Here is a 24860-nt window from a genome sequence, read left to right as displayed (position 1 = left end):
GGCATAAAAGGATGTTAAGTCATAAAAGTGGTTAATGTGCAGGATGGGAGGTGTCTTTTCACACCAGGTTGAAGGTGATCACATCCTTTTTGTCAAGATGAACAGTAATATTTGTAAAAGAGCCATGAAATGGATTTATTCTCTATAATCATGCGTAGGCCTACTAATTATTACAATTTAAGTCTCTGCATGTTTACTGCCTTAGTGCAAAAGCAAATAACAATGTGGCAGCGCACCTGGCAACAGACAAAATAATGCCTTTACTGATCCTCAGCTTTGCCTGTTGAGGCAAGTGAAAGAAAGGCATAAACTGAGTCTTATTCTCCCCCCTGACAGTAAATTAAGTTTAAAAAAAGAAGCCAACAACCCAGTCCTGTTTGAACATACTTTCTTCAGCCATTGTACCTCCTTGTGTTTAAAACCCTGAGCACTTTTAGTGTCTGTATCTAATCAAGCTCTTTAGCCCCATTATCTCTCCCTCCCTCTCGCTCCCTCATTCTGACCTTACAAGGAGAGGCAACAGGGTTGATGTCATTGAATGAAGAATGCTGCAAGAATCCAGAGAGAAAAGAGAGCAAGAGGAGGAGGGGTCTGACTGGACAGTTTATGGGAGAGAGAGAGAGAGAGAGAGAGAGAGAGAGAGAGAGAGAGAGAGAGAGAGAGAGAGAGAGAGAGAGAGAGAGAGAGAGAGAGAGATGCTGTTTACATAGTAATACACAACTCCTGAGCCAAAGTAAAACGAGAGAGAACTTGTTTGGAAGAATGCTGTCATTCCTTTTCCAGACGGAAAAGCACAGGGGGAGGGTCTAATAGCTGAAAAGGGGAAGAGAGAAAGAGAAGTTGCCATTACAGTCAACTCTTACTCATCCTGGACCAAGAGAAAAAGGAGAACAAAAGGAAGAGGGGGAAGGAAAAAGGAGATACACGTTGCAGCTGCATTAACAGGGTAAGTAATTGTATTAAGAATCAGGATAACAGGGAGGAAATTGCATGTCTTACATCTTTGGGGAAAAGACTGCCACAGGTTACCTACCGTTAATAAGGTAAGGTAAGCCTTTGTCAATGCAAGTATCATCGCACAGATTTACTAATTAGGCTAGCTAACGTTACTCAATAAGAGCTGTTGTTAACACCTCAGGGAATGGCATCTTTGTGATGTGACAACTAGTGTGGCTGGCTCTGTCACATAGCAGCGTTTTAGGACATATAAAAACTCCTGCAGGCTCTGGTTGAAAGATAGCTAGCTACCTCTCATTGGGTGGTGTTCCGCTGTTTTCCTAGCTGAGTGGCCGTTTAGTGAATAAGAACGTATTGTAGGTTGCTACCACAGCTGATGGACACCGACGATAAGTAAGGAACGGGCTATGCGGAAGCTCCAACAGGAAGTCCAGTTAAATTGTTGACAGAGCTAGCTAGCTACGCAACGCAACTGTAAGCTTGTGTTTACTTCATAGACTTGCAAAAATATTAAACTTTATGGCACCACAGTTAAGAGAAACCGTCTGCTTTGCTATATGAGGTAAGACAAAAAACAGGGCGCTGTTAGCCACCGAAACCAACTGACCAAAGCTTGTAACGTTAGGAGTGGTAATTTAGGGGTGTGCGCCGCGAGTAAAGCTACGTTACCGTTGGTTTGATTTAATTGATGATAATAAGCAAAGTGAGGTTACGTTAACGTTTATCACACAATTAGTGGCTGGTCAGATTTGCAGGTGAGTGCCAGCAGTTGTCATTCAACCCGTCATTGGATTTAACGTTGATTTAACGACGCTAACCTGTAATTGGACACTAACGTTTTCGAACGTCATGTTAAGTTTAAACTAACGGCTAAGTTAACGGTTATTAACCAACATTAATGTTTCTGATTTGCTGTCTCTGTCACACGGCTAGCTAGTTTATAGCTCATAGCTTTGCGACATTTTTCACATTGTGTATATTGCTAGTAAGTGCATTATTAATTATTATGAATTAACCTAGCTGTCTGTCTTCATCTGCTGTGTTTGTGACCACTCACCCATTGCTGCCAGCTCAGCTGTCAAAGCATTGGCTAGTAGCTAGCTAGCTAAGTGTTCCTTAATGGGTAGAAATATTCTATTCTCAAGATAAATAAACTGTTTAAAATCCTTGTTGATCAGCTGGAAAATGCATCGTCCCAAAGCTGAGAAAAGTAAACCCCATGAAAAGTTGACTTTTTAGAGAAATGAACAACCACTTGATCATGACGTTCACAGTGAAGGCAAAGGTAATATGCTTTCAGGCTATTTTAGCTCTTTCATGGAAAGAATAATGTCTAATCAATAGGGTGCCAATGTGGGGGGAGCACCAAGGTAACCGTTACAGTCTGTTGAACTTATTGAATAGTGCTAATTAAATAGAAATCTGTTATCAGGTGGCCTGCTTTGCTGTTCTGTTGTGCCCATGTTGAGGAGGCTACAAGTATGGCTCTTTAAAATGTCTTCACCATTGAATGGCCTATATTCATAACCTAGTTGGGATCTTGTCATGTATGAGAGTACGCAAAGAGATCTACCACAGCTCTGTGCATGGATAAAGCATGTTGGGAGTATACATGAGACTTATGGCCATTTGAGCATAGCATTTGTACAACTTTGAGAATGTAAAAAAAAAACCTGTTATTATCAGTGTTAGTCACACAGCTGTGCTGTGCCTTGTCTCTTTTATTTGCCTTTTCATCAACTAACGTTAGATAGGAGAGGAGCCTCAACCCAAGGCCACAGTAAGCTGTGTTTAAGAATAACTTAAAGCAAGAAGGCTCTGGCTTGGGTAAGCATGAGGTTTGTGTGGTGCTTCTGTTTAAAAGGACTGGGATTATGGTCACTGACGCATAAAAATCTGTGAATGAATATGATCTGGGAGATATGGAGAAACAAATGACCAAATACATAAATGTCTATATTGCTGCGATATTGTAGGGTTGCCTTTTGGTGCTTTTAAAAAAACTGACACAATGAGATTTTAGATAAATAATCATCAGTATGTGGATATAAAGACTTAGTGGGTTATGGCAAATAACAGAACAGCTAGAACAGTCTGGTAAATTCAGAAAATTACATCCCTTTACTGTAATGCAGCCTGTAAAACGATGAAGAGACAACACTTGTGTCATGTCACGATATTACAATATCCAAAATGTAAGACGATATCTAGTCTCATATATCGATATATTGCCCAGCCCTAATATGATCTATGAATAACTGTATGCTACCCTTTATGACTGAGGAATCTTCCTTAATTGTATCTTTAATTGTAGCCTCAAGACAGGCAAGCTTTTTTTACAGCATCCCTTTGTCACAAATCACTGAATGTCTAGCTCTTTGATTTTGTTTCTCACGGTCTTGTGACTCTTCTTTGGCCTACATCATTCTACTGTACATCAGTGCAAGCAGAAACAAAGTTATTTGGGTGAGAGCTTGACACAGAGCCCATTGGCTGATGTTATTACCAGTTTTGAAATGTTGCCTGCTCAATCAGCCATCTAACTGAAGTCTGAGAGGGAGCACAACACTGGTGCTCAATGGATGTCCAATGACCTATAAGATTGGACTCAAAAGAGTTGTTTGTCCCCGCATTAGTGACCCCCGGCCTAGACACGCTTTACCAGAAACTGGGTGTGCTGTTAACATCAGAACAATAGAGAGTTTCATCAACAACACACTAGTCACTGATACAATCACTGACCAGACATGGAAGAAGTTAGTTTCTGTCAGGAAATCAGGTTCTCTTAACTGTTCGGGTAACTGCCTTTCTAAATGTAGAATTCCCTTTCTGTTTTTTATTTTCTATTTCTTGTTTTTATTTCTTTGTTTTTACTGATTTGGGAGCTTAACCTCTACCAGTGTTTACAATAAAATAAAAGGGTCTTTGGACCTTTTGTCTTTTGGTAGAAAAACTGTAACCAAGAAATGTGTTTACTGAATTTATGTGGGCACAGTGGTACTTAAAGAAAATATAATAATGTATGTGTAATAATAATGTGAAAAAATGCTGTACCTTCATAATGTAGTGTTGTTTTTTGAGAAGATTACAACAAAGAAGGCTTTAGTTCAGTAAGGCACCATGCTACAACACTTCCATATATGAGCTTTTAAAAAGAAGTAGCACAGTATATAAAACAAATTTAGTTCCTCCATAACCTCAAAGTAATGAACCACTGCTGAGTTAAACAGTTTTCCTTTTAATTGTGGTAAACTTCCCCTTAACAGCTACTGCATCAAGTAGGCTGTGCCTTCAAAGGAAAGAGGGTGTTCTTGTGAAACTTATCAACACTAGTCATGTTTCCATCAACGTATTTTTATCCACATTTTGAAGTATCACATTAGAAAATGTTGATGGAACCGGCAAAAAAAACGTCATCAAATTTACAAAAAAGCCAATTTTCTAGCCTGTAAAAGCTGTCCAGCCATGTGGAGTTGATACAAAGTTCAAAAGCTACATAGTACAGTGTGTGATTTATGCTGGGGCCCTATCTAAAGGCTACATAATGCCATCCTCCATCACAGCTGTAAAGTAGAAATGATTAAATGTAGCCTCAAGTGATGTCATTCGGTTCAAGTAGTGAGTGCGATGTAAATGAGAGGTTAAGGAAAGCACAAAAATAAGAGATAAAAATGGTTGTGGTCTGCCACAGAACACAAGTCTGTACATCAGATTGAGAGTGAGCCAGGGCTTCACACAATCACTTTATCCTTCAGCAAAGCAGCAAAGATATAAAGAAAGAGAGGCTGTTTGGAGAGAAACAAAAAACGGTGATGTCATTGAGTTGTAGTGCCAAATATGTTCCTCAGCCGAGGGTCTCTCTCATTTCAAGGATCAGGTTTCAAGATAGATTTGCAGTAGGACGTCTGGAGCTCAGCGTGGAGCTGATCTCACCGTATTAAATCCCTCAGGACCATATCAAGGACCAGATGGAACCTGACCACAAGTTATCATCACTGTTGAATAATTTAGGGGGATATAGAATATTGTCTCTCAGAAACAAGGTAGCTAGAGTAAGCACTCTAATGAAAAGACTAAATCACAGTGTATACCCACCCTTCTCAAGCACTCCTTTTAGAAAGCCATTAAAACCTGAGGGTTTTGTTTAGTGTACTTCAGACTTGCAAACCTTATTTAAAGCCAAAGGCTTTATCTTCACCGTAACCAGTCAATCTGTTTTTTCATTTTCAAGTGTCCAGTCTGTTCAACTTGAAGTAGGCCTTGATACCAGGTTAATGAGTAGCCAGCTATTTTCTAAAAGACTTTTTCCTTTTGGTTTGCTATTTTCTTTTTCCATTGGTGCAAACTGCTCTGCAAAATGTCCCTGTGTGACTGCAGAAAGTTGGCAACCAGAACACATTGGCTCTCCCTTAAAGCCCCACCATCTCCCCTTATTGATCCATGCAGCATTTTTCTGAATTATTGAAGTGGAGCTAAGATTCTATATTTTTATGTTTTTGTAACTCTACTTAAAGGACATTTGAGAGTGAATCTTGTTCCTTGACATTCAAACGTTTGACTAGATACATTTTGTCTAAAACTTACAAAAAATGTACTGTCGGACTGTTAAATGTACATGATGAAACATACTGTTACATACGTGCTGCACATAGGCTACACATATAGAGCTATCTGATTTAAAAAATGCATACACAACATGACAAATGGTGAAGTATGTCCCTGTTTACATCAGGGATTCATAATGGGATGTCTTAGACTGTCTAATGGCACAGTTGACATATCCACATGCGTAAAGGACATATATGGTTATAGTGTTCTACATTTATAAATATTGATTTAAAGGAAGCTGACCCAAAAAGCAGAAGATGAAATGTGTCACTGCTTCCTCATCAGAGAAGCTGGTGTATGTCATGAGCACCAGAGATACTTTCACAAGCTCTAAGGGTGTTTCGTCTTGTCAGAACATGAAGCGTTGCCTGACGCCTGTGTGTCCCAACAAAGTGGAATGAGGATGAAACACTTCAGCTTTCTCTGGTTAGTTTAGCTTTTACATCAATTGTTTTCAAATCTCAAGGCTATGGCTTGATCTCTTCCTGGAAAGGTTGATTCCCCAAATGCAAACACAAGTATATATAAATGGTGTAAACAACTGATCTACATTTTACTCACAATGCAAACAAAGCTTTTCTGTGGCTGTTGGAGAGATCTACATCTACTCAGCATTACATGCACAGGGGATATGTGAGTGCAACAACTTTTAAAAGGAAATGTACAGTCAATTTATCTAAAAGTAGTCCTAAAAAAGAAAGGGGGAAAAAAACATTCATTCCATTCAGTTATTTCAGTATTTGCAGTATTTGGTATTTTGGGGATCATATTTCTGTAGTGAGGAGAAAACCTTGGCAACATTAACATACTAGGGTGTTCTTTTCCCATTTCAAGGAAGAATATGGAGAGATGTTGAAGCTAACTAAAGAAAGCTGTATCAAGACGCATAAATACAACCCGCTGTTTTCCAGTCTGACTGGTTGCATACTTTTTTAAGAAGGATTGGTGTGCCTTTAGCAGACCAGCCAAAACAATAAATGGACATTTATTGAAGCACTTTTAAATTCTAGATTACTTAGAGAAAGAGATAATATTTGCATATTGTTTGTTCACTGGAAAATGTTATATCCAAATTGTCTAATTTCTTCCACCTGTGACTCATTCTCTTACAGGTTATGTGTTGTAGCTAGGGCTTACCTCGACTAAAGAAATTCTTAGTCGACTAACACTTATACGATTTTGTCGACTAATCGATTAGTTGATTTAATTGACAGAGCTGTGCGCTTTGAGAGGTGGTTAAGACTAGAAAAGCACAATATAAATGTTAATTAACCATCTGTAAAACTGAGTTTCTCCACAATTAATCCTCCAAAAGCACCACTTTAAATCTTGTGTTTACCATAAATGTGCTCAGAAGTTTCTTGGAAATAAGTAATTAAGCATGAATAAGCATAACAAATTACTAATCGACTAAGAGGTGGCAGCCCTAGTTGTAGCTGCATGACATTTATCTTTTACAACCTAAAAGCTGCATCAATAGTCCAAACACTGAAGGGTTAATCTTTGTCACAGTTGTAATCATTATTAATATTAGGTGTATGCCATTATTTCAGAGCTTCGGGGTAGAATAGTTTGTTAAACCGCAACATAGTGTGAGTTAAGACAGCCAGTGTGTGTACAGATGTGTGCCTGAGTGTATGGTTGTATGTTGGTGGAAGGGGGTCAGTAAGAACAACTGTGCTTTTGACTCAAGTTCATGTTCGGGGGCCAGTTATCTGCAGGTAAATGTGTTCAGACTTTGCGAAGAATCTCGGTAGAGACACTAAAAGTAACTTCAATATTTGTTTAACCACCAACGTGTGTGAGGTAAATATTTGAGCTCATCCTCTTTTTGACGCACCTCACATGAAAATGTTATGATAGTTGCTATCGCCCCTGTTTCACACTGGTATCCCTCCTACAAAACTTGCTTTTGTCGTGTTTTATGTCCCAGTAAACAATTGTCTCTGGCCTCTGGGAGTGCCACTCTGTCTGCTCTGTATACATGGCCTCAGGACCATGTGTTCACACACTTTTCTCTCATTCCACTGTAGACCATTTGCCAAATTCTTTGTGTTTAAAGAGTAACACTGAATTTTCAGAATGCCTAGTGGTTATTTTCTTCCTTTTTTTTTTTTTTTACTGCTATTTCACTAAATCCAGAAATAGTCAAAGTGCAAACTACATTTTAAGAGACCCTGCATGCCACAATAAACCTCCATTTTAATTAGTTTTTGTAAGACTTTAGGGGTTGAGACAGCTGTGTCCCAGTTATAAAGTACACAATAGGTATCACATTTGCATAGCATAGTGTTTCGGCAGTTGTTGATAATAAGAAGTTAGTGTTTTGTAACAACAGGAAATGTAAAACAGTGTGCATAGATTGAATCAATCAAACTGCAACTTTAGGAAGCTACTGCCAATTTAAAAGTTGGAAACTTGTCAGAGCAAAAAATAAATGAATGATTGTTTGTTTGAGTTGTTTCTGTAGCTGTCTCACCATTTTTCTCTGTTTTCCATTTTGAGAGCAACTATTCATCAACATCACTCTCTTGTATCAGAGTTAATATTTTGCTGTGCGGTGTCGGAGCTGTTGTCCATTATTGTTTCTTGTGTTCATCCTTAGATAAGTACACAAAATGGAGGACTCCAGCAGCAGCAAGCCGTTCATGATGACATCCTCTTTGAACTTCAAAGTCACCGCCCCGTCCTTCTACAACCAGCCAAAGAAGTTTGCCTCTGTAGCACCACCACGGCCCAAAAGTCTGACGCCTCCCTCGGCTCCATCACCGACACCAATAGGCACAGCTGTGATTGGTCGAGTGGGAGATCTGCCTCCGCTGCCCACTTTGCTCTGTGATGGTATTTGCATTGTTTATGCTACTTTGTGAACCTATTTTGTGACTATCTTAAGTTATATCCAGTCAGCAGCCCTCCCCTGCCCCACCCCCTGCTGCTTTTTACGCTACAGCATGCAGAACTTTACAGTATATAATAGAGCACATCAGTTGTGTGCTACTGTCGTTTTAATGGATTGTCTCGGAGACCATAGGTAACTGTACTGTAATTCCTTTCTTTGGGACATTTTAGTCACGTGTCGAGATAGTTACAGAGTCTCATACCTTTTGGGGGAATTTTACTTTTTACTTTTAGAGTTGTGCATAATTATACCACTAGTATGAATTTAACGATGTCTGAGCTGATCTAAACCATAGACAAAGTCAGACAACCTCGCCAAATTAAAGGTAACCCTGTGGAGTTTTTGACAACTAGAAGAGCTATGGAGTACTGTTTTTACGAGTAGGCCCCCATTTTGTTTGTATTACGCACATGCATGCGGACACGCGTGCACAGTATTCCAGCTGCTGGAATCACACAATTTAGGTCGACAGTTGATGGCGTTTACGTGCAAATGGGCGTAGCAATGTACCTGCAAAGGCTGTGAAGAAGAAGACAAGCCTAGCTTGAAGAAGACTAGCAAGCAAACATAAATGTAAACAGTGCAGGGTTCCTCACATCTGCTTGCTAGCAGTCTTCTTCTTTACTTCCTTTGCAGATTTTAGAATTAGATTTAAACTTTAAATCCACAGGGCACCGTAATACAGGATAACATAGATTGGGATACTGGCAGGACTTGGCTTTACCATTTGATTCATGTTCTCAATAGACATGTAGAGTAAGAAGCCAGCTAATGGTCAGCAGGTTTTATTTTTATCGTCTTGTTTGTTTTTGCTATAAACCTACTGTATGATGTGTTTTTTTAGATATATATATATATATTTTAGTTATATATATATATATATATATATATATATATATATATATATATATATATATATATATATATATATATATATATATATATATCTGATAAGTGATTGACAGTGGATGATTAATACAAACTGAGTATTAAGAAGCCGTTCTGTAACAGCTTTTAACCCTCCTCATTTCTGTCAGACTTCCCACCCCCTCCTCCTCCACTGGATGATGATTTGCCAGCCCCTCCCCCTGAATGCCAAACCACACTAAATGCCTCTGAGGCCCTCCCTCCCACCTTCCCCGCTCCACCTCCAGTGGCAGATGACCTGCCCCTCCCAGCTCCCCCTGAGGAGAGGGCCTGTCCGCCCTCCTGCCCGTCTCCCCCTCCTCCCCCACCCCCACCTCCTCTCCCTGCGTCCGGTACCAGTATTGCCAGTTCCGCTGGAAACCCACAGGTGAGTCATGATGGTATGTTCAACAAATAAGGCTTAAGTTGCTTTGCCTGTCTGCATGTATCCTCTTTTGTCTGCATGTAACTGCATTTCAGTATAATTTGATAATCAGTTAGGACACTGGAGGACATTGTTGTGGGACCATAGTGAGTCCATGGAGTGTAGGCAGGAAATACTAAGTCTTCCGAGATTTCCCCACAAATTATATTAGCATTAGTCTGGGGTAAATCACCCAGTTTCATGCGTCTAACAGGATTATTGCCCATTTATGCAACTGAAATAGTTTTGAGACATGCAACAAAAGCTTTATTGTAGAGATGTTTATTATAGGACTGCAACAATAGCAGCTGGTTTGTCAGGCTATAAAGGCATCAATGTATGGAATTAGACATTAGTAGCCACTGTGGTTTGAAAATATGGAGTACACCTCATACTTAAATCAGCAAAGAGTGTATGTTAAATGTTCCTCTGCAAACAATCCAATGACTTGCAAATTAAATAATTGAACAGTCAGTATTCTCTTTAATCCAACCAGGGAAATTAAATTAAAATATTCATTTATTTATTGTCATCATTAATCACTTCATTCTGTGTGTTTGTAGATAAAGGAACCAAATAACTCAAGTATTATTCGAACAATCAGTTGTAATTAAATGTAACCTACAGTAACATTACAGTAACAATTTTTCATCATCATCCACATTTTTATTATTGTCTCAGCCTGGCCTTATCCTCCTTTGCTTCATTGTGATCACTTTATTTGTGTAAATAAATGTACTTTTTGTGACTCTCTCCTCCTTCTGTCTTCCTCTGCCAGAGACTGGTACAGAAGCAGACTAGCTTCGACAAACAGCTTGACTCTCTAACCGATTTGCTGTCTGAGATGGAGACCAGGGGACCTTTCAACCCTAAGGTACAAAGCATGGGGGATTGGAGAATACACTAACAAACAAACAAAAGAAATTATGATATAATACGGATAAAAAGATGAGCTAAAGAACAGATGAGAGGGGAAATGTCAGCAGGCTTTGAGCCTCCCAGTAGCAAATGAGAATGAGTCAGACAGAGGGGGAAAAAAAAGAAGTTAGGTAGGTCGTGGAAATAGTTTGGAGGGATGCCAGGTTGGACTCTCTTCATCTGTTCAGGTTGAAAGCTTAATGATAAGTGAACTGCACATACAGCACACCAGACTGAAAGAGAAAACAAAAAGTGAGGTAACTGGTGATTCACACAGAGAGGAGACACTTGGAGGAAGAGAGAGAGAGATGCACACAGAATTGAGTGGAGAGCATGAGAGTGTGATGAAGCCAGAGTGTGCTGCCAGAGACCCAGTGAGAGGGCCATAAATGGAGAGTGTTTTAATCCAACTGGGAGGTACTGGATCATGGCAAAATAATGTTGGCTCAAAACTGCAAAATAAATGTCAAAAAGACGAAGCACTTCTGATAAGCTTAAATTGTGGAGCGCTTCCAATGTTTACTTTAATCAAAGTACCTCATTCAATATAATAAAAGTGTCTGCTTTCAGCATTTCAGCGTGCGATGTTAGAAACTAGATATGAACTTCTCTCTGTTGAGTAATAGTTTATAGTAAATGGAAGTTTTATGAACAAACTGAATCTGTGTATACAATAGCTTTACATTGAATTAGCATTTTTCTGTGTGCTTTGATTTAAGGCAAAATAATCTGTAGAGAGATTTTTATTGTTAATGACATTGTTTTATCCACAGTTACCGAGCCAGTATTCGTCAGCACCAGCACCCAAGCCCTCAGCTCCGCCCCCAACCGCTCCTAAACCAGCTCTCTCCTTCCTCCCCCCCCCTGAGATGGGAGATCGCCCACCTCCAGCACCCTGGGCAGAAGAACTCAAAGCCAGAACGAACCGACAAGCCAATCACAACTCTGCACCAAACTCTGCTGCTCAGCCGTTTGCTAAGGCCCCGGCTGTGGCCCCCAAGTCAGGTTTTGGAGGGAGAACGGCAACATCATCAACCTCTCTGGCACAAAAACTGAACCAGAACCTACACCAGAACACCAACCCTATCGATGTTGCACCAAAACCTTCGCCTCCCTCTGCCACCAGCTCTTTTCCTCCACCTCCCGCAGCTCCCCCTGCACCTCCTACTCCACCAAACAATATGGGGGCTCCCTCACACTCTAATAAGATAAAGAGTTCTCCCTTTGCCAGTCAGGTGAATGCAAACCAAAACCCTCCTGCTGCTGTACCTCCTCCCCAACCCAAGATGATGACCTCTTCCCCCTCTTTTAACCAACCAATGAAAACTCCTCCTGCATCAATGGTATGTTCCACTTTTATTTTACTTTACACTCTTTGCTTTGCATGTACCATATAAAGGAACAGGAAGTACAAATAATTTAGTTTATAGTCAGCAGAACAGAATTATGCATTAGTTGGACCTTCACTAACCGTGTTTTCAAAGGTAAACTGCTCAATCGTAAATAACAAAATGCTCTATAAGGTGTGTGTGTGTGTGTGTGTGTGTGTGTGTGTGTGTGTGTGTGTGTGTGTGTGTGTGTGTGTGTGTGTGTGTGTGTGTGTGTGTGTGTGTGTGTGTGTGTGTGTGTGTGTGTGTGTGTGTGTGTGTGTGTGTGTGTGTGTGTGTGTGTGTGTGTGTGTGTGTGTGTGTGTGTGTGTAGCCCTCTCCACCTGGCCCAGTTCCTATCCCAGGTGGAGGCGTTCCTCTGAATATGAGGGAAGTGGAGGAGCTGGAGAGAATGACCAAGGACTTCATTAAAGACATGGACACACACGCACCTGTCATCACCTCCCCTCCTACAGGTGCATACACGCACATATAAACAGAGGGTGGCTATAATATTTATGGTGACTAACATTGAAATGTGTTGTATGGTATTTTTTAAATGAAATGGTTTGTAATATGAGAAGCATTTTAATATTCCACACAGGAAATGAATGCAAAACATTTATAACAAATTAAACAAGTTTTCTTACAACACAAGGTTTATTTCAACTGACAGTCATATTGGACTGGTCCAACATGAATAAATAAAATAACGACCATGTCTACAGAACAGGACATGTTTTACTGGTTGTACAGTATAAAATAAATAAATAAAACACTTTTGATATAATATTGCGCAACGTGATATCACGATAAAGATATTGAGTCAATATATCATGCACCCCTAGTGTGTTGTATGAACTTTAATGTTGCAGAAAAGACTGTACAAGTTTAGAAATCACTTCTTATAATACAATACTATGCTCCTTAAATTGGAGAATGAGACTATAATTAACACAAGCAGAGCCGAATAATAAGACAGATGTAATCCTGTTTGTCTCTGCCTTCCTCTCCTCCCCTCACTTCTCTCTAACCATTTTAGAGGTTTGTGGGAAGTGTGGCGAGGCTCTGTCCCGTACCCAGCCAGCAGTCAGGGCCATGGATAAACTCTTCCACTCCAACTGCTTCTGTTGCATGAGCTGTCATCGCCCCCTGCAGGGCATGCAGTTCTATGACAGGGATGGCGCACCTCAGTGTGAGGATTGCTATATGGTGAGGATACACACATTACACCAAAAGCTCACACATAAAAGTAGTTCATTGAAACATCTTTTATTATTTTCATTGTCATTGTAGCTACAACTCACATTTTGGCAGATTTATTTGTTTCATTTCATGTTTTTAGATTTGAACTCCTATGCTGTAATGTACACAGTGCACACTTCATTCTACATACTGAACAATGTGGACACAGTAACTATACCATCTCTCTGCTCCTCCTCAGAGTTCCCTGGCAGTGTGTTCCCGATGCGGGGAGAAGATCACAGACCGCGTGCTGAAGGCAGTGGGCCAGTGTTTCCACTCCCACTGTTTCCGCTGCAGCACCTGTTCCTGCTCACTTGAGGGGGCGCCCTTCATCACTGATGACAACAACAACCCCTACTGTGTCCAGGATTACCACAGGTCGTTACTGGCTGTTGATTTCTCAGTGCTAGGGAAATATTACATCTCTAGTCATTTCTTATGAAACGTGATTAGTTTGCGATGCAATGTATGTTTCCAAACATTCAATGTGGGAACTGACTTTTACCTACCTCTGCAGGAAGCATTAGCTGTGTTGATGTGTTTTGAGGACATATCAATTTTAGCAGTGTTTGGATTTATCAATTTTTTTTTTACCCCATTTATTCTACCTATCAGGATTACTAATAAGAGCGGTGGTGCTGGAGGAAGGAGGTAGCACTTCTTCCTCACTTGATTTGGACTAATTGAAACATATTTCTTCATCTCCTGCTTATAAAAGGTTACCACATCATGCTAAACTGTGAATAATAACTATGAATCCTCACTACCACTAGTTGACAGGCCTAGAAGCAACTAATTTGATTTGGTTCCATTAAAATATATTGCTTTTGTTGTTGAATATGTGAGAATCTGCTAAGGCCATCAACTAACAGCCAGCTTTCCACACTTCAATTTCAGGCGTTTCTCCCCTCTGTGTGTGAGCTGCAATGAACCCATTATTCCAGCCCCGGGCAGCGAGGAGACAGTCAGAGTGGTGGCTCTCGACAAGAACTTCCACCTTAAGTGTTACCGTTGTGAGGTAAGACATTTAAACACAAAATTGTATCAAAATATACATCCCATAGTGTATTCAATAACCCCTAAAAAGTAACAAAATGCTAATGAATACATGTATTTGTCTTGTAGGATTGTGCTCGTCCTCTCTCCATAGAAGCAGATGAAAATGGCTGCTATCCATTGGATGGTAGGATCTTGTGTATGAAGTGCCACACCCAGCGAGCCAAAAAATCTGCGCAGTGATTGGCCGAAGCAACGTGACTCAGATTAACTATGAACCAAAATCCAAAAGCACAGGATTCATTCAGCTGCCGTTTTGCCTTTGCAGCAGGGCTTTATTCAGTGTATGTGCGCAGATGTGAGTGTGAATGTGCTGTGTGAAAAGGTATGGTTGCATGCAAATACAGTGTAGTATTCCCCCATCTTTGTTCACTTAACTTCAGTGCAGAAGTAATGTACTGCATTGAAATAAACTCCCCTCAACTTTTATTCCCAATCTCAAACTCTCCAATCTCTCATCCAGCCCTCTTTGTGTACTAGAACGTATTTTTTGTGCCAATTCTATGTTTACGCTAACGTTTTCAGCATAACTTGCACAAGAAGAGTTTGGTCAAAAGAGCAGTGTGATGAATATAAAGTTGCCTTTCTTTGTCACTCGCCTCAGTATTGTTAGTAGCAACATATACTGAGATATTTCCATCGTAAGACTTTCACTGTCTGGTCTCTTTCCTTATGAGCATTGTAACTACATCGTTGTTACTGAGACATATTGTTACCATAGGGTGAGGAGTACCAGAGGCCTCCCATTTGACCACTCTGCAGATTTCACCACTCTGGTTGGCTATTTTGTAGAGCATATCTTTCACACTTTGGCAGTTGTGCCTGCAAGCATGGCTAATTATGCTTTTTCTGACTACGTGAAGTGCTTTTTATTAGCCAATCTAATCCGACAGCATTTTAAAGTCGACTAGGGCTAAACGTTGACTGCAAAAAAAGATAAACAGTGAATGTTGCTCTTAGTTTTTTTTGTGATGTGAATTTATTAATACACAGGCATGCATTGAATTAAGTCTTGTTGCTCTCTCTTCTCTGATCATGATCTGATTTGATCATCACAGACTGTATAAGGGCAAGATTAGAACAAACAATCAGCCATTTTCTTCTCAAAAATCATTTAAAGCTGAAACTGTATTTTTAGATGCATGCTTTTTGGATGCACAAATTATGAACAAACAGGTGAGCACAGATTCCATTTCAGGGATCTCATATTTTAAAAGACAATGAGGTTATAAATGTCAGCTGCATGGCTGAAAGCAGGACCTATCATGATCGTTGCACAGTTCCATAGTGAAGTAAAATAGCCTTTTAAGTGTCACTTTGACTCTAAAGCCCCCGCACATAATCAATTTTGTATTAGTAGACACCATCTAGAAACATAATAGTAGTTTTTGATATGCATTTTCTTGGAATCTCTTACTTAAAATAATTTAATTTTTGGACCATTTTCTTTTATTAAGTATTAAGGTTGTACCAGTACTCAAATAGCCTGTCCTTACAGATAATAGATCAGTAGAGGCATTAGCTTAGAGTTTTAGTTAACAGATGTTAAAACATAGTGACCAAATATTTCGAAGCTGTTGGCAAGATTAGTAAAACAGTAACATGAGATTTAATGTTTTAACTTTAATGTTTTTTCTCTCACTATTTTTGTGTTTGAGCCCAGATTTTTGGTTTTGATCTATTTTAATGTTACAGTACATACCACTATTCTTTCCATTACTTATCTTTTGTACATAAGTCTGTTCATGTCGGTTATATACTATTTTATTCTTATCATACTGTACTGTTTCATTGATAAATGCTTACAATTATTTGGCTTAATTTTGAACCTGGAGATGTGCCTTCTCCACTGTTGTTCCTTTTGAATGGAGCCTGGTTTGCAGCTACAGAAATTCTTTCCACAATACATAAAATAAAACTGTAGTTAATTGTGATTGCATCGAGCTTGGTGCAGTACACCTCCGGAATGACTAACATGCCAATAGTTATTTAGCATTGCATGCTATCTGTGAAGGTGGTGGTGGTGGTGGTGGTGGCATTTCTTCTAGTATTATGTCTATTGTTTGCACCAACTACTCTACCCTGCCTTTGTCATCACTATGGGTTAGTATATGTATGATGATGCCTTCACAGTTGCATTTATCTGGCGTTTTGTTGTATTATGTCCTATTGTATTACATGTGGATGCCTTTTTTCCATATAACGTTTTTATAAATTCCTGTTTTAATACGTGTGAATGTGTATATGTTACATTATTTAGCCCCACCCCTCCCCCCCTTTGGCTGTATCAAATGATGAACAAATAAAATGCTAAATACCAAAATGTTTTTGTCTCATTTCTTGACTGTCAACTGTAAAATTTTATAGTTCTGAACACCTACAATACATAGTGTATGCTGTATAAGTAACCCCCAAAATGTTTCACACAGTTAACAGTTTGTCATTTGTTTTTGCCACCACATTCTCTCTCTGGTTGGCCTCCATGTGACAGCCATGAAATGTGTTTTCTCCCAGACTCTCAATGATGTGCTACACCTTCCGGACACCAAACTGCTCTATCAGTTGTCAACAGCCATATCTTGCACTGATAATGACGACAGCGAACATGTGTGCGTGTGCGTCTGCGATGGTTTACTTTCCAGGAAGTGCTTGCCCTCATTCAATGTGATGTACAGTAACAATGTATAGGCAATAGGAATTTGTTGGCCTCAATTTACCAGCCAAAGCCTTGTGTTTTCAAACCTTTAACCCTGCAGACAGGAGGAATTAAAAATAAAAAATCCATGTTTAATTTCTCCTGGGTTCACAAATCACATTAACAGCCCCATGCATGCCTTAGAGCTGTTCTGGAAAGGAGAGTAAGACGTAGCCTGCAGAGTTTTTTTTTTATCAGCGCGTCAGATTAGAGAAGTGAGTGATGGAGAGAGATAGAGGGCTGAGATGACAGCTGTTTGACAAATGTATAAGACAGGATGCAACACGCAGGAGAAACAGATCAAGACATCCATATACTAAGAATGAGTGAAACTCCAATAGAGCTTGAGGTAGGATCTTTCCAAAAAAAGTAAAAGTTGACCATGTTGTTATAAGTTTTGTTTATTTATATATATTTTTTTATGTCCAAATGGTTGTGAAGGCTTGCGTGTTTTTTAATTGCTGGAAACTGGAGCTGAGCCATATATGTTCCTGGAAAATATTATTTAAATGATGTGGTCTGGAGAGATCTGCAATGCGCTCAAATTGTTTTGCTAATGTTTGTGTTGCCACATACAAGCTGATATTGGGGGGTTTTTTTATCCGCATTTTCTGGTAACTTTGCAAAACGTGTACATAGACAAGCTGCTGTCCAGTGCCAGTGATATTAACATGCCGTAGGATTATACCAAACTGAAGTCAGTGGAGTTGTCTAAGTATATAGTGAAATTTTAAAACTGGAACTTGGAAATCAGTAGTCAGAACAGAAACTCCTGTGTTGGTGTTGTTGGAAATATTCAGAGGCCGCTAAGCGTTGTGTGGAAATGAAATGACTCCAGCTGTGATCAGATGTAAAGAATGGATGTGTTTTGGGGAGAGGTGTGGAGATGGTCAGGGGTTTCTGGGATACCAGAAATCACTGGTGAGTCTTGTGGAGATGTTGTGGGCCCCAGTTCAGTAAAAAAAACAACAACATACATTTCCAAAAATATGATTGTGTCTCTGTTGACTCATTCTTGTTTCACTTCCTCACTTCCAACCCCAGCTATCAGTCCAGCCATCGTCACAGCCAGAATCGGAGAGGGAGCTACGGCCTCCGCCTCTGTTTCAGCTGCCCTTCCCCACCCAAGATCCCTCCAACATCTATCAACAAACCCAGCTCCAGCCTGAGCTACAGCTATCACAGAACCAAGCAAAGCCAGTGTGGATAAATCATCGAAGGCTGTTTCTCCTCTTTTTGGGGGTTTTCTTATGTGCTGCCATTCCGCTACTTATTTGCTATATGCATCATATTCTTCAAAATAGGAGCAATAACCAGAAAGACAAAGGTGGGCCTCCAGAGAAACACAACATAATTACCCTATTAATTCAGAATTTGCCATTTTGTCTGACTCTTTTTTCACTCTTTCCTGTAGTGACTCCATGTCTCTCCCCAGCCTGTCAGTGGGCCTCGGCCCATCTGTCCATGTCTGCTGATCCCTTCACGCAGCCCTGTGATTACTTCTTGTTCACATGTGGATCCGGCAGACTTTCACTAGACAGTGGGGGGAGGCAAAGAGGTCAGGGCATCCCTGGACATCCACAGAACCAGAGGGAAAAGGCAGTGTGGCTAGAGAGGAGAGGACAGAGTAAAGAGAAAGAAGACGGAGAGAGGAGAGAGGAAAAAATACTGGATAGAAAAACTGTGCTGCTGCAGTATCTTAGGGAGATCTTGGGTACTTGTCTGCAACCAAACTGTCCTCTAATGTGAACCACTCTGCATTTTATTGCTTTATTCAATCATATGTCTGTATGAGAGAGTATGTTATATTAATGTATTGTCTTGTTCTGTTTGTCAGAATCAAATGACAGACCGGGTAGTACAGCAGTGCAGAAGGCCAAAGGATTTTACTATTCCTGTTTGGACACCAAATCCATAGAGACGGCTGGAGCAGAACCCTTCCTTTCACTCATCCAGAAAGTGAGATCATTATATGCCCTTGAAATTGGGGCCATTGGCTGATGAATCCCAAAAGAAAGGCCGTCAAATGCAATGTTCCCATATCCCCTTTCTTTAAAGGTTAGGGGGAATAATGTGTCCATTATTCGTTGCATCTCAGGCAACACAAGCCACAAAGAAATTATGCATCTTACCACCAATATGGCAGGATTTTTAGCCATGCTAGCGGCATGTCTGTAGCACTACTGCCCAAGCAATATATACCTCATCTTATGTCTCATGCATGCCATATATAATGATTGTATCTGATCTCTGTCTCTTCTATCTTATGTCTCTGTGTATGCAGCTGGGAGGTTGGGCAGTATCAGGCCAGTGGCATCAGACTGATTTCAACTCCACCTTGAGCCTGCTCATGAGAGACTACGCCACCTTTCCATTCTTCAACCTCTATGTGGGTAAAGACCCAAATGAAATTGCCCGCGGGATAATCAAAAGATACATACAGGCCAGTATCCATTTAATAATTTGTCCTTACATGCTGGTAGGAGAACTGCCATAGCAAAGTAGGCTTATTGCTGTAACTCAAGTCTCCTCTCTGCCAACAGATTGATCAGCCAGATCTGTTGATCCCGATTGAATGGAACAGAAAGACGCTGAAGTCTCAAGCTAAAACTCAGGTTGATGACTTTGCCAGACCACTCTTGATTCAAGAAATGTATTTTATTGAATAAATAATGTTAGTCCATCCCACTAATGCATTCCTTTATCATTCTCCGGTCTCTTTTCATCCAGACACTACGTCCCTTCTTGGCATCATGTCAGAGATACCTGGCACTATTGGGGGCCCTGCCCAGCAGCAGCATGTTCCACGTGGGCAACTTTATGTCTCTGTCCTCTGAGCTCGCTGTGGCTGCTGCACCCCTGGACTATCGCCTGTCGAAAGGGCAGCTCTATCAGCGCATGACCATCAAAGAGCTACAGGTACAGGAGAAGGGCTGTATGTCGCTATACACACATACTGTGTCTGAATCCAATCCAACAATTGATTTTCGTTATGTAAATATGCCAACAGAGCCAGGCCCCTGCCATTGATTGGCTGGGCTGTCTGCAGGCCGCTTTCCATCAACTGCCTCTCATCGAAGATGATCACGTCCTTCTGCATAACTTACCCTACATTGTGCAAATGTCCCGAATCATTGGCAAATGGCTGAACAAGCACGAGCTGAACACCAGGTACTATAAGTGACACAAAACATCCCACAATCAAACATACACTTTTCTGTTTTTCTTTCGTGACCTTGTGCTGCCTCATTTGAATCCACTCAGCGGCCCCATTCATACTTACATGGTCCTTAATCTGCTGCACACCTTGATACCTGCTCTAGACTCCAGGTTTTCTGAAACGGAGAAGAATTTGTCTGTGGCTCTAGGTTACACTGAAGAGGTGAGTCACCACTGACATAGTCCTTTAAAAAAAACACCTGTGAGTTGGTTTGCTGAGTCACATCTTCATTATGGGCTTCTTCACCAGGTAGCCCCTCGCTGGAAACACTGTGTGTTAGAGACTGAGAGAGGATTTGACTCAGTTCTTACACACCTTCTCAGTGAAAGGACAGCACACAGAGACGTGAGTAGCGATTATCGGCAGTTGGGACATAATGAATTAAGCAGCAACTGAATTGCAAGGCTGATGTTTATTTAAGATCTTAATGTTCAACAGGCAGAGGAGATTATTCAAAATATATTTTCCTCCTTCAAGTCCAAATTACATGAACTCAAGTGGAAAGATCAGAAGTCTCTCCAGTTTGTGATGAAAAAGGTAACAAGTGAAGCAGGAGATGTTATTGTACTTCTTTAAACTGCATTTTGTTGGTGTTTTGATATCAATAAAGGTATGTCTTCCTACAGGTTCAGTCTTTAATTCCAAGACTTTGGACTACAAAACAGATCTTGAGTGAGGCCGAGCTTGACCTGCTATTTTCCAAGGTACATTATAGACCTCTACTGGCTCTAACACATTAGGTGTAACAACAATATTTTCCTCTTTATTTGATGTCATTCCCAGTTACCCTTATTTTCACCTAAACTTACATAACACAACTTTGTCTAATCCAATTTTTATTGTACGTATCTATTGTGCAACTCAATGGGGAAAAAAACTAACAGTAATCAGTTGATTCCAGGTGACAGTCAGCTATGGCACACATAGCTTCTTCTCCAACTACGTCCAGCTACTGTCCTTGTGGCAAAAGAGACTCCGTCAACTCTTGACTGAGCAGACTGAGGAGGCTGATATGTAAGTGTCTGCCTCTATTCTTAAAGTTGATATGAATGTTTTAAGCATGTAATTAATCTTTTCTCGTTTCTTTAGTCTGTCTGTCAAACCATTTATCCTGGGTGATGAGCTCCTCTTTCCCATGGGAATGTTTATCCCTCCTCTCTTCCATCCTTCCTATCCTAGGTAAAGTGTACACAGATTTTACTATTAAATGGTTTTCATATACTGTAAGATATAACACTGATTGTTGTACATTTTAGTACACACTGTTTTCTTTCTTAACAGGGCAATGAATTATGGTGTAATAGGTTTCCTTATCGCCAAAGATATCCTCCACCTGATTCTGCCTGACAGTAAGAGAAGCTCACATTTGTCATGTTTGGGACACACACACACACACACACACACACACACACACACACACAATTACCTTAATAATAACCCTCCACTTAAAGATGGTTTGATGCAGTATCATATCAATCTCTCTGTTGTGTTGTAGTTTACTCTCAAAGTGAGACGGTGCATGCTGTTGGGGAATGTGTGTGGGCTCACTACCTCACTGTGACAGAAAAAGCAGGCCGAGGTGGGGCGTTTTCTCTCTCAGCGGCACAGCAGCAGGAGGTGTGGGTGCAGTATTCCGCGCTGCAGATAGCATTGCAGGTGAGCAGCCATCTTCAGGTGTTTGCTTCTGTGTGTACAACAACACTGAGCTCATACATCCACATTTTTTCCTCAGGCTTATCATCAGAGTCTGAAGAAACATCCAAGTGACACTTCCATCTCAGGACTATCACTCACTCGTCTGTTTCTCACATCTTTTTCTCAGGTACTGTGCTTCTATTATTAGCTTACAATTTTCATCTCCTTTCCTCTCAACTATTGATCGCATGACTTTTATTATGTTCCTTTTCTAGGTTAACTGTGACTCAGACCCATACCATGAATTCATGCCCTTGGAGCCCTCCTTCTTGATTACAGTGATTTGTGCCAAATCTGACCTGTGTCCTACAAGCCTGCAGTGCCCCAGTAAAACCCAGCAGCATTCATTACAAACATGCTGAGTACATTCTCAAGACCTGCACTCGTATTTTTGTTGTTATTTATTAATATGGATTGTCTGGCATTACTATCCACTTGGTGCTGTAGAAATTAAGCGCACTGTGGATGTTTACAAATTGTTGTTACAAAGATAGTTTATTTATTATAACATACATTAATTGTGAGAGTACACTGACACTTTGTACAGTAGTGTGCTAGTTGTTAAGATGTTTGGATTTCCATAGACTGCACAAGCTGTTACATATTCATGTAAATAAAATAAACATAAGAAAAACCGTTTTCACCTCACGTCACAGATCCACTTCATCACACATGCTGCCATGGTAAAAAAAAACGATTCGTTTTAAATGAGCTCCTAGGTGATGGAGACAATCATCTCCAACAGCAACTAAATAATTATTTTTGAAAAACAAACAAAAATCACAAACTTACCATTTGAAAATCAGGTCATGTAGCTAGCTAGCTAGTGCCTGTCAAACTTTCCAACAATCAGCTGGGGAGTTTTTTTGTTTGGTTTTCTTTCTGAAAATATGAAATAGGCTAACAGCAAAAATGCGGAGGAAAGCCACAGCCAAGGGCGCAAAGGGAAATGCCAATACCAACATTAAAGCAAGAGAAAATACACAGCTAAAGGTAATAAAACAAATAGGACGACCTACCAAAACTCCGACTGGGAAAGGCCTGGGAAAAGCAGGAGCTAAGCGTTTGGGCCGACTTCTAAAACGAGCCATCCAGGACCCGGAGGAGTCCAACGTGAAGGGAAAAGTGTCTCTGCCAAGTGAGTAACCGCTACCATCATTTTAGCTACCAGTTAGCTAACTTTAGCAACACGTTATTTGTATTTAAACTTGAGAGCCTTCCAAGTTGAAAGTTTTGGCAAATTTTAGCTAGTCTGTTTGTTAATATGTTAACTTGCTCCAGCCAACATGTAACGTTAGCTTGGAGAGAAACAAAACGGGGGGTGTTCTCGACCACCAGTCCATTGGCAAATTGACGGTTAGGGTGTTGTATCGAACTCGGTTTCTGTGAATGTTACCTAACGTTACCTGGGATTTTTTAATCAAGAAAAATAAAAAGAATTAAGAAAAATACAGTGAAATATATATCTAAATTAAAATATGGTACTGTGTTAAATACAGAGGACATGACCTCAGTTTCCTCAATGATAGCCCTAACTGATAGGCTTTAATAGAAATGCACTATAATACAATTTATAAGATAATTAATTTATATTCATCCTATCAGAAAAGGTTATGATTTGAATTGGGTCCTTGGAACAAGATACGCACTCTGTTTTATTACATCATTGCTTTAATTTAGTTTATTTTTTCACGTCACACAGCTTTTTCTTTTCTTTATTGATCTTTCAGAGACTCCCGTTCGCCTATTCAAGCATCAGATTCAAACGGAGGCTGAGAATGCACCCAAGACAAACACTGCAAAGTCGGCCTCGCCTCATGTCCCCCAGCTCATCCTCAATGTTGTTTCCCAGTGCAAACACCGAGGCGGCATCTCCATGGCAGAGCTCAAGCAGACGCTGGCTGCTGGAGGCTACAATGTCACCAAGAACAACAGGCGGGTGAACGCGGCGACTCAAAGGCTGGTTAACAATGACAAACTTGTACGAACTACAAGGAATGTAACATTCAGACTCAACAATGAGGTAAAAGAACTTTTGCCTATATATAATGTGGTAACTTGTTTTCCCAGAAAGGGTTTAGTTAACAGGACATACAACACTGAATGACTAACAGTAAGGCAGAAATGTTTTGCTGCAATGCTCTGTACATGTTATACATATAGTTTATTGGGCCAAAAGCAGAACATACAGGAAAGTTTCTATCCATAGAGAGCAGCAGCACTTTTTTCTTCCCCATGTGATGCAGTGTTGACCTTTACACGTCAATGCACAAGTTAGAGACAGCATGTTTGAGTTATTACTTTGTAGTTTTTACAAAAGTTACTAGTTATTTTTAATCCTTTTTTTTTTTTCTACAAAAATCAGAAAAAGCAAGGAAGGACAAGTAGTGTGATATCCCCACAACTAAAAGGAGTTCTGAAGAAGAGCAAAACAAAATCCACCAAATCCAAAACACAAGCAGAAAAGTCACAGAGACAAGCCAGAAAGACTCCCAAACCAAAAGGCAAGACTCGTAAGCCAGCAGCCAAATCACCAAAACCAAAAGGCAAGACACCCAAAGCGAGAAGAAAATCACCAAAGCCAACAGGGAAGAAAAGCAGATCTGCAACGAACTGCGTGGCACGGGTTCGAAAGGCACCAAGGAAGGCTCAAAGGGCTCAGAGACGTCGACCAAAGCTAAACCGGCCTCCGTGTAAATCTTCCCGGAAAAGCCAGCAACCAAGGCCAAGACTAAAAACACAGCGACGTCGGGTTACCGGGATAAGAGCTTACTACTATTAGCATTTAGAGTAATTAATGGTGAGCAGTAATAAACTCAAACCTTTCTAGCAACCTGAAATTGTGGTTTTTCTTTTGATGCATCTGCAGA

The 24860-nt window shown here is 40.3% G+C and overlaps 3 protein-coding genes and 1 long non-coding RNA gene across 9 annotated transcripts in view; 2 read left to right on the top strand and 2 right to left on the bottom strand.

The window, feature by feature from the left end:
- fam131bb (family with sequence similarity 131 member Bb) overlaps positions 1 to 2035 on the bottom strand; it is a 32929-nt gene extending 30894 nt beyond the window's left edge. The window contains exon 1 of one of the 4 annotated variants that reach the window (XM_028580999.1): positions 2015 to 2035. The gene's annotated coding sequence lies outside the window, so the exon portion shown is untranslated. Of the gene's footprint in view, positions 1 to 1033; positions 1514 to 2014 lie in introns of those variants that run through there. The other 3 variants (XM_028580997.1, XM_028580998.1, XM_028581000.1) reach the window with 3 other exon arrangements.
- Positions 683 to 16703, top strand: zyx (zyxin). 2 transcript variants are annotated; one of them, XM_028580953.1, is made up of 10 exons: positions 683 to 946; positions 8171 to 8406; positions 9502 to 9758; positions 10573 to 10668; positions 11486 to 12055; positions 12414 to 12555; positions 13122 to 13291; positions 13524 to 13702; positions 14222 to 14342; positions 14450 to 16703. In XM_028580953.1, the coding sequence occupies exons 2-10, from the start codon at positions 8184 to 8186 to the stop codon at positions 14561 to 14563; spliced, it is 1872 nt and encodes a 623-aa protein (XP_028436754.1). In that variant the 5' UTR covers positions 683 to 946; positions 8171 to 8183; the 3' UTR covers positions 14564 to 16703. The 2 variants fall into 2 exon arrangements, with proteins under 2 accessions (XP_028436754.1, XP_028436755.1); XM_028580954.1 differs by lacking the exon at positions 683 to 946 and adding an exon at positions 1187 to 1519.
- A 618-nt stretch (positions 16704 to 17321) lies between these two features.
- On the top strand, positions 17322 to 24830 carry kel (Kell metallo-endopeptidase (Kell blood group)). Its single transcript, XM_028580934.1, has 20 exons — positions 17322 to 17424; positions 18120 to 18402; positions 18490 to 18789; positions 18913 to 19034; positions 19360 to 19518; positions 19619 to 19690; positions 19806 to 19994; positions 20086 to 20246; positions 20340 to 20457; positions 20545 to 20640; positions 20734 to 20832; positions 20922 to 20999; positions 21197 to 21309; positions 21385 to 21474; positions 21577 to 21644; positions 21791 to 21951; positions 22028 to 22117; positions 22206 to 23128; positions 23721 to 24013; positions 24356 to 24830. Exons 1-18 carry the CDS (start codon positions 17353 to 17355, stop codon positions 22350 to 22352), a joined length of 2418 nt encoding a protein of 805 aa, XP_028436735.1. The 5' UTR covers positions 17322 to 17352; the 3' UTR covers positions 22353 to 23128; positions 23721 to 24013; positions 24356 to 24830.
- LOC114557546 (uncharacterized) lies at positions 20693 to 23397 on the bottom strand. 2 transcript variants are annotated; one of them, XR_003692812.1, is made up of 3 exons: positions 22783 to 23397; positions 21847 to 21979; positions 20693 to 21470 (listed from the first exon to the last, which is right to left on the bottom strand). It is a non-coding gene; the product is annotated as an uncharacterized LOC114557546 (long non-coding RNA). The 2 variants fall into 2 exon arrangements; XR_003692813.1 differs by having other exon boundaries at positions 23010 to 23397.
- Positions 24831 to 24860: the final 30 nt, after the last annotated feature.

Source organism: Perca flavescens, chromosome 6 (assembly GCF_004354835.1).
Source record: "Perca flavescens isolate YP-PL-M2 chromosome 6, PFLA_1.0, whole genome shotgun sequence".
In the NCBI taxonomy this organism is placed as follows: Eukaryota; Metazoa; Chordata; class Actinopteri; order Perciformes; family Percidae; genus Perca; species Perca flavescens.
This window is presented reverse-complemented; position numbering and strand designations above follow the sequence as displayed.